General features: G+C 42.2%; 1 protein-coding gene across 1 annotated transcript in view; it reads left to right on the forward strand.

Moving 5' to 3' along the window:
- The first annotated feature begins 5,207 nt into the window (after positions 1–5,207).
- LOC119300566 overlaps positions 5,208–9,923 on the forward strand; it is a 27,425-nt gene continuing 22,709 nt past the window's right edge. Inside the window, exons 1-5 of the mRNA XM_037577491.1 lie at positions 5,208–5,536; positions 5,612–5,722; positions 5,821–5,983; positions 6,058–6,600; positions 6,685–6,910. Coding sequence (XP_037433388.1) covers positions 5,208–5,536; positions 5,612–5,722; positions 5,821–5,983; positions 6,058–6,600; positions 6,685–6,910 — 1,372 coding nt within the window. The remainder of the gene's footprint in view (positions 5,537–5,611; positions 5,723–5,820; positions 5,984–6,057; positions 6,601–6,684; positions 6,911–9,923) is intronic.

The following is a 9,923-nucleotide window of genomic DNA, read 5'->3' on the forward strand; positions in this document are numbered from 1 at the left end:
ACTCTCTCTCGCATATCTCTGGTTGCCTCCTCTACCTCTTAACTCTCTCTGAGCGCATACATAGACAGAAAGGAAAACTAGGTAGCCACTTTTACTCGTGATTTTGGTCGATTTGGAGTTTGATTTCGAAGATGATGAAGTTGAAGAAAAGTTAGATTAAGGTAAGATCTATCCATTTTTGTTGGTTTCGTTCACATGCATGATGTTTTTGTTCTGTTTTATTAGTTCCTAAGTGTGTATTCTCTGTTGTTTTAGGCATAATTTTAGCACTTGAAGGAGTCATTTGGAGTCATTTAGAGCTTGAGGAGTAGGATTTGCGTTGCGAAAGTGAAGTACGAAGTTGAAGATCAAGGTATGAGCTTTGCAATACATTTATTTATTTGTGCATGCAGGGTGGTAATTAGTTAGTCTTTTAGCTCGTCATTAGCTATGCAATGTTAGTGCGTAGAGGTTAGAAATAATTTCAGACGACAGATACAACATTTACAATATTTTTTATTGCATGTGGTATGTTATTTCATGTGGTATGTTATTTTATGCGGTATGTTTATTAATAAGTCTATAGTTATGTCGCAATAATCTAAATTTTATATGTTAAGATTAGGTGCTAATGTACTTAATGATGTATGTAATTAGGTAAAATAATTCATCTTAGTAACAAACAAGGAGGAGAAGACATGATTGAAGAAATTGTGTTTCCATTTTGTTAGCAGGAAGAAAAATCCGTGTGTAATATTGATGTTAATGTGATAACAGGTTGACTCCGTTCATATAGTACTGGCGACGGATATTTATTGGAACTATTTTGACGCTTAATTGCATTTGCAAGCACATCCATATTGGAGCTAAGGTAAAAAAATGACACTGTAATTTTGTTAATATTTTTTGTATTGATGTACTATTGTGAATAATGTGCATGTTGCTGTAAATATTATTATTTGTAGATAAATGATTGTTATCGTATGATGTGAAAAAAATTATATAAAGCCGAAAGAAACTAAATGTTTTACTCATATGATATTAAAATGTTATTATCGTACTATTATGTTTACTGGTTGTTTGGATAGCGAGTAATTACCATGGGTTTTGTCATAACATGTTGTAAGAAAAATAGTTTGACATAACCTGTTGTAAGAAAAATGACACTCATATGATATTTAAATGTTATTATCGTAATATTATGTTTAGTGGTTGTTTGAATAGCGAGTACTTACCCTCAGTTTTGTCATAACCTGTTGTAAGGAAATTATGTAGAAAACCATATTTTACTAATAGTCGTTTTTCCAGAAGTTAAGTTTTTGCATGTTACGAGAACTATTTTAGGATATTTTTGGGGTAGTTAGAGAAAAGCAAACAGAGTTTTAGTTTGTTACGCTCATAGACAAGTTTGAGAAAAATAGATCTGTAAATACCCGTTAACCAAACAACCCCTTAAAGTCTAAGCAACTGATTCTAAAAACAAACCGAATATTTATAACGAAAATACGGTTATTATTTTAGTCATAAGATATGTAAATGTTGTCATCGTTACTAAATGTTCAGTTACTAATTATTTGAAATGTAACATGTATGTTGGTTAGGTACTATGGAAAATTTAGTAGTGTACTATGGGAACGTCTTACGCGACGGTCCATGCGGGGTGGATGTGTCCTTCTGCGAGTCGACTACAGTAGTGATGAGAGACATGGTCAACGTGGGTTACGCAGCGGTTAGAAGGTGCATCCGAGCGGTGTTTGGCCTAGTGATGCAGGAAAAAAAATGACAATGGAGGCCTTCGTCGTTGACGGAGGAAATGATGGGACAGTTGCCCGTTGGGGTTTGCGGCCTGTCACAGGTGATCGGTCGTGGGGGTCGTACATGAGGTTTGCAAGCAATCCCAATAACTCAATGTATGGTCAGCCGATGGTGTATGTGGAGTTCATTTCAGTCACTGATGTTGCCGGATGCAGTAGCAGGGGTGGTGAGGTCGAGTTGGCCATCACATCAGCCCCTAGCATCGGCCCATCGGAACCGACGGGCAGCCAGCCTGTGTATGACACAGGATATTGGTCGGCGGCCGTTGACATGAGCGAACACGTGGAGGGATTGCCGGAGGCGCTAGATGATGATGATCATTCTTCTGCGTCTTCGGAGTCAAGCGGAGAAGAAGATGTTCCTCCTCAGAGGGCGGTTGCGGCGGCACTGCAACCTGGGTTTTTACAGGATATGAGCATCACCAACGAATTTCACTCTGCTTCTGGCCTAGGAGCGGGAAGCCTGGAGGTTGGGCAAGTTTTCCCAGATAAGAAGTCTGCTTACCAGGCAATGGGTAGCTATGCAATCGGCATCCACTGCCAGCATAGAGTGAAGCAGTCTGATAAAAAAGAGTTGAAGGTCATATGCATCCACACCGCGAAAGGTTGCCGCGGAAGAGTTCTCGCTAGACTGAAGCCTGGGGTATGTCAGTCATGGCATATCACAAAAATAGTGGAGCATACCTGTGAGCAAACTGGGACTCTTTCAGATCACTGCAATGTGACAGCAAAATTTGTGGCACAGACGATGGAAACAATTGTGCAGGAAAGTCTCAACATTAGTGTTAGGGCTCTGCAAAAAGATGCAGAGGATCTAATTGGATTCCCTGTTAGCTACAGCAAGGCTAGGCGTGCGAAGGAAAATATATTCAAGAACTTGTATGGTACCTATGAGGAGGCATATTCTTATGCCCCTAGAATGCTTCATCAAATAGCAAGTGCTAATAGGGGGACTCAAGTTTGGCGGAGAGAACGTCCAAACCCAATGAACCCGGGTGAGCTAATCATGGATCGCTTATTCTGGGCATTCGGCCAGACTATACAAGCCTTCAGGCACTGTCGCCCGGTATTATCTGTTGATGGTACCTTTCTCACTGGAAAGTACAAGGGCACACTATTGGTGGCGATTGCAGCGGATGCAAATAATCAGCTTCTTCCTATTGCATATGCATTGGTCGAGAGCGAGAACAAAGATAGCTGGTTGTGGTTCCTGAGCTGCGTGAAGATTGGTGTCGTGAAAGAGCGTAAAGGTGTTTGCATCATTTCTGATCGCAACACTGGATTATTAAGCGCTCTTGAAATAATTAAGGCGTCGGAAGAAGAGTGGGGCTGGCCCGATCTAGAGGGAAGGTGGTGCATGAGGCATTTGGCAGCAAACTTTTACTCCAAATTCAAAAACAAGGATTGGTTCAAGTTATTCAAGAGGATGTGCATGCAAAAAACTCCAGCCAAAATGAATGCGATATGGGCAGGTATCAATGGTGAGATCGACCGCGCGGCCTTGCCGCAGAGAGAAGACCGAAGGGGTCGTAGGACGACCATAAATTTGAGCCAGTGGATCACCGAGAATTGCCCTCATTTGGAGAAGTGGGCGCAGGCTCACGACACCGGGGCTCGGTATGGAATAATGACCAGCAACATGTCAGAGGTGTACAATGGTGTTCTTAAAGGGGTGCGAGCACTGCCTATCACAGCCCTAATTGAAGAAACTTGGAACCGGACCCTGTCATACTTTGCAGACAGGGTTACCGTCGCCAAAGCACAAGTTGAATTGAACAAGCCATGGTCCGAGAAGATGCAAAGACATCTGGACGAGAAAGCAAAGAAGTCCCAAAGTCATGGCTGCAGGAAAGTGGACGCACTTAGAAATAAGTGGGAGGTGAATGTGCGAGCCAAGTACGTTAAGGGTCACCACAGAGGATCAAAAAAGCAAGCTGTCACCCTTGGCTCAACCTCCTGTGAGTGCACTTGTAACAAGCCCAAGCTTGAGGGCTACCCTTGCAGTCATGTGCTCCGGGCGGCTCCTGTTCAAAAAATCAGCGTCGAGCCATACATATCGCCGTACTTCAACATGTACAATCTGTACAACACTTGGAACGGTGAGTTCTGGACTTGGGGCATTGATATGAACTACAAAATGTTGTGGCCAGATGGGCCGAAATAGGTTCCGAACACCGACTTGATGAGAACCGCAAAGGGACGACGTCAGTCTAGGCGTCATCGCAATGACATGGACCATAGCCAGATGGGAGAACCAAGGCGATGCCGCGTTTGCAGGTGTACTGGACATTCACGCAAAGACTGCCCGTATCGAGCCAACAACAACGCATGATGTTGATATATATGTACTCGCCATGTCTATTTATATTTCTACTCGTTATGTGTACTTATATTGAATTTAAATTGATTCTCTTTGTATTATTGTACTCCTGATGTTAACTTCAGATAATTAATGTAAATCGTATCTCTTTGTATTTTTTAAGTTAATTTTGATTTGCATTTGTATTTCTGTCTTCCTCGTAATTCTCTTTATATTTGTATGTTTGTGTGCAGGTTATGGGTGAAGTGCCAGTGCTTTTGCAGGGGCCCCATGACGCCGGGCACCGTTGCCACCTATTTTTGAAACCAAATACTAAGCATGATTATCGGCCTTTCAGACTTCGAACCATAAAAAAAACATGGCCAATACACAATCATTTCCTTGCTCACCTTGACGCTTATGGACTACAAGGTTTTGCTAGGCTCACATCATGCGACGACCAAGTACGTTCGGACCCATCCCTTTTGACATCCCTCGTTGACCGGTGGAGACCTGAAACCCACACCTTTCACTTTCGTTTTGGGGAGCTTGCACCTACACTGAAAGATGTTTCTATGATCACTGCTCTACCAATTAGAGGTGAGCCGGTAGTCTCTCCACGAGTGTCTCCATCTTGGGCATTAGATATAGCAGCCCGTCTTGGGATGGAAATGCCAGAATCACAACGTTCTGGTAACCCTCGGGGCATCCCACTCGTCTGGCTTCGTGATAACTTTCTTCATTTATCTAGCTTCGGCAATGAGGAGACGAGAAAAAGACATCTGTTTGCATATTTGTTGTGGCTCCTCAGAAATCTATTTCCAAATTCACATGGGGACGTTGTTGTCCCTGGTCTCATCTACATTGCAGAGAATATGGTAGATGAACCTTTACCCGAGCAGCCAAAATACAGCTTCGGTTCTGCCATGCTATCTCATACATACAGAGGCTTGTGTGATGCCACGCAAAAAACCTCTTTCGCACAAAAAGCTCCATTACTTTGTGTCGCCTATGAGTTTCTACAGTTGTGGTCCTGGGAATACCTCCCTGTAGGACGACCTCGTATAGTACAACCCATATACCCATATGACTTTGGCGAGGATGCTAGCGCAACTATGGCCACCAGGTGGACAAAGGCACGGAAACGTTGGTCTCCAGATATTGCGAAAAATTGTTACCCTATGTACCACCAGCAGTTTGAGATACTTGATGAGGCAGAAGTCACATGGAACCCGTGGACTCAGGACCAGCTAAAAATGATCTTTGATGCTCGACACTTCACACCAGGCATGTTGACCGATAGTGCATTCTGGCTGACTCGCTGCAACTTATTGTTCCTGTGGTGTGTTGAACCTTACAACCCAGAGCGTGTAATGAGACAGTTCGGTCTCTATCAAGAAATTCCACCACCTTTTCCCAGACGTATCGACGAGGAAACACATAAGTAAGATGTGACATCCCTAAATAGTTAGTGTCATTTTTAATTTACTAAACTCACACTTTGTTACATAATTTGCAGGCTAACCAATATGGGCAGGGGTTGGAGTTTATACGATTGGAGGGAAGAGAACAGTGAATGGGTACACAAGTGGACAAATGAAGCGCTAGCAGATATAGTGCGTCAACTTAGGTATATTTTATGTATATTATTTTTTTACGATGATCATACGATGCGTGAAGATGCTTTGCTTTCATCACAATGGTTTATGTAATTATTTAATTTTGCAGGCCGTACGATGGAAGTACAGATCAAGCGTACAAGCAGTGGTACTGCATGAACACACGTGCTAGCCTGGCCAGTCAGCCAGCTACTATACCAACACATCTCACACAAGAGGAGCAGGCGCGGAGACATGTTGAGCTGCATGCAGCTTACTATCGTGACCACCTGGTAATCACTTGTAACTTTTTTAGGTCCATCATTTCATAATCATTTGAACTAAATAACATTCAAATATTGTTCAGCTTGAAAATGTCAACGAAGTAGGGCAGATGGCTACGGATAGCATGCCGGCCCAGGGCCCATATCGCAAGACATTCCAGAAACTTTTGCAACAATTCGTGGCAAAGAAGTTCAGATGCGGTAGAGGCGACGACGTTGCCACTGGAGCATACATGCCGGTAGCGAGGTCAGCCAGACCGAGTGCGGCACCGTCGTCCAGACCGAGCGAGGCGCGTACGAGCCATGAGCAATGGGGGGAGGGTCCGAGTACTAGAACGACATTGCCACGACATGACTCATCTCTGCCACTGCATCGCTCTTCTTCGATGCAGCTTCGTCAGGGGCAAACATCTCAGGACCATGGCACGGGCTTGGATTCGATGCCCGAGCAGTTTCTTTCCCCTAACCCATATGCGTACACAGGATATGATGCATACACCCAAGGTGAGGGATCTCAGCCGTTTCTCTCCACGCGAGGGATCCCCATGCCCGAGGAGACTCGTGTACCAGATTTAAACCAGCACCAAGTACAATGGCCAGACAGTATAGGAGAGGGATATGCTCAGGTAGTCATGTTTACATTTCAATGCATTTACAATGATATCATATATTATCCTCTAACAGTTTGTTTAAAATGTTTCTATGTGCAGGACACACCTGATGTTAATTGGGGCGATGAGAACACCCAACGCGGCGTCAACACAGGCCTCCGGGGAGCATCACATGATCATGGCGTCAACACAGGCCTCCGGGGAGCATCACATGATCTTGGCGACACGGTTACATCATTAGTTACAGAGTTCTTCGGAGGGGATGTTATTGGCCCATCTTTTATCCCCCCGGAGTCACAACCATACGCCTACAATTACGCTTCAGGTTCGCAACAAGGATCCGCGACTCCACCACCTACGCAGGACTCGCAGACACATGAAGCCGAATTGGAGTACGGCCGCGGTCTTCGTGTGACCCGGCCACCTAATCGCTTGTCACCTTCCGGTCGTAAGGAAAGGCCAGGTGGTCATCGTAAAGTAGGGTGATTCATCTATGCACGTGCGCGACCCATTGTATCTATATATGTGTGTATCAGACTTTTCGATTTGAACATCTATGTTTGCTGAAATAAAAATGCACCAGTCAGGAACAATTTTTCCCGCCTATATCTCCCGCCATACTATCCCGCTCCACTGCACTCGTTCTTTCCCGCCATTTTCTCCTCTCTACCTATAAAACCCCCTTCAGACGGAGGTGGATAAGCATTCGAGTGTAGTGTAGTCGAGATGTCCCATTATCCTTTCGATCGTAGTTTTCACCCTGGGATGAGCAGGACTCTTCTGAGGCTAGCTACCGATTTCAGGATGGACAATAGGATAGTTCCATGGGACGAACTCACCGGTAGTGACACCATAATGAATGAGTTGGCTCACCAATTACGTAGGTCTGGGTGGCCTGAAAGGACCTATGAGGAGGTACGTAAAGAACTTCTTAGGTTGCGTGCAAGGTGGAAGAATGTAGTGGAGCCGAAGAGTGAAACTTTCAGAAGGACTGCAGAAAATCATCCATTTTTATGGACTGAGGAGAGCGAGGATGAAGATGATATCTTCATGCCGCCACTTCCGGGTGCTGCATCATCAAAGGGCAAGAGTTCTGCATCGTCTAAGGGCAAGAGTACTGCATCCTCGAAGAGCAAGAGTTCTGCATCGTCCAAGGGTAAGAGTTCTACATCCTCGAAGGGCAAGAGTTCTGCATCGATGGAGGATGACGATGATGCCTTCATGTAGTTTTATTCCAGTTCTACCGTTTAATTCAGATGTACTTGCATTATTAGTTTGTACTCTCTTATTGTAGGGCATTATGTTCTATCTTAATTTTATTTTTTAGTTGTTGCACGATGTTCGATATTAGTGGAGGAAAAGAAAATGTCACTACTTTTTTCTTAAACTATATTTTTTTCCATTACGACACGGCACAACTGAAAATAAGATACATTGTAGGAATAAACCTACATTTAACTCCTGAAATAAAGCTACATTAAAATGCAGAAATAAAGATACAAATGATTGCGAAATTTAAAATACTACCACAAGAATCTACTGAGTCCAGCGTGGATATTTTCCTTTTCCATCGCCAGCTTCTTCTGCTGCCTTGGCCTCACGAGCCCTTTCTTTCTTGTCCAAAAGGACCCCCTGGCCAACAGAATTGCCAAAAAAGACCACATGTCAAAATCAATGAACTTTCTTCAAATCAGTGAACTTATTTTTAATTCGTTAACTACTTTTATCAAAGTTGATGATTATTTTCTTCAAATCCATGAAATGTTTTTATCAAAATGAATGAATTTGTTTTCAAAATGGATGAACTTTTTTTATTTTTGTGAACATTTCTTTAAAATTGCGTGAATTTTTATTCAAAATAGATGACCTTTAAACTTCGTGAATTCTTGTCCAAATTTTCGTTTTCTTTTTCCAAATAATTTGTGCTGGGACTGAGACATGGGTTAAATAAATCGGATTTTGGATAGAGCATAACGAAGTTATCATGCCTCAGTGGTTGTAGTGTGAATTCCGTCGTCAATGGAATGTGGGTTCGAAGCCCACATATTGCAAGTTTTTCTTGCCTTTTGTTCTTTGAACCTCTGGACGCTTGTTGCTGTGCCGGCCCACTACCGCGCGCCTTCTAACGCTAACTGGGCTAAGCGCCGCTTAGAGCATCGAAGAGGAACACTCGGATCGGAAGCCCACCACCGGCCTCACCCACCCCGACTGGGCCGACCCATTGGCAGCTTTGTGAAACGAGTCAGTGCCCTAGATCGAGCTAGGCATTGTAACGACTCGGCTACTATAGCAAGCCGACAGTGTACCAAGCTTTTTCTTCAGGTAGTTTTTTATTTGGCATTTCTTTTCATCTATTTTTAGCATAAAAATATTTTTAAGGCAATATTTTCGGAAATTTTGAGCCTATTTAAAAAAAATTACGTACTTATTTGAAAAAGTGATTTGCGAAAGGACAAACATTTTTCTGAGAAATCATGAAAACATTTTATAAGGACCGTGAACAAAATTTTGAAAACAAAAAACATTTAAAAAATTCAATGTTTTTTGAGAAAAAAGAACATTTTTAATACTACTTTTATCGCAAGTAAATATTACCTAAAAATGCAACATTTTATGATGGAATGTGAACCTCATTTTTTAAAAAGTTTTAAACATTTCTAATGACTTTTCATTGTTTGAAAATCTGATATTTTTTGAAATTTGGAAAAAATTGTCAAACACGAAATCTTTTTCAAAAACTTGAATATTCTCTAAAATTGTTGGAACAATTTTGGAAAACGTGAATCTAGAAAAATATGCAGAAAGAAATTTGGAAAAGGCGAAGAGAGAGAAACTGAGAAATGTAAAAAAAGAAGGAAATTTGTGAACAAAAGAAACAACAAATAGGAAAAACTGGACCGAAAGTTTCTAGATGGTTCCAAAACCGATAAAAATAGCACCCGAACTGATCAGCCTAAAAACTTTAATTGACTGAGGATTCTTCACTTTTGAAACAAGTACAATAGCTGTATCATTGATATCTGCTGCCACAATCCTGATATTAAAGAATGATTGATAGCTCGAATAATATCCTTCTAGATCAAGCCCCAGTTCTCTGAAAGAATCTGCCGGAAAACCATCTTGAACTGGAGCTTTTAATGGTCCAATCTGGAAAAGGACATCACTAACTTCTTTCTGAGAAAAATGGTTTACGCTGGTCAGCGTTCATACCATCATTCACAAGTGAACACACAAGAGAAAGAATATAAGAGGGATCCACATTAGCATCACAAGAATAAAGCTGCTTAAACTATGTATTAGTAATCATTTTATGTACTAAGCTCTTCAATGTAATAAGC

Source organism: Triticum dicoccoides, chromosome 5A (assembly GCF_002162155.2).
Source record: "Triticum dicoccoides isolate Atlit2015 ecotype Zavitan chromosome 5A, WEW_v2.0, whole genome shotgun sequence".
NCBI lineage: Eukaryota > Viridiplantae > Streptophyta > Magnoliopsida > Poales > Poaceae > Triticum > Triticum dicoccoides.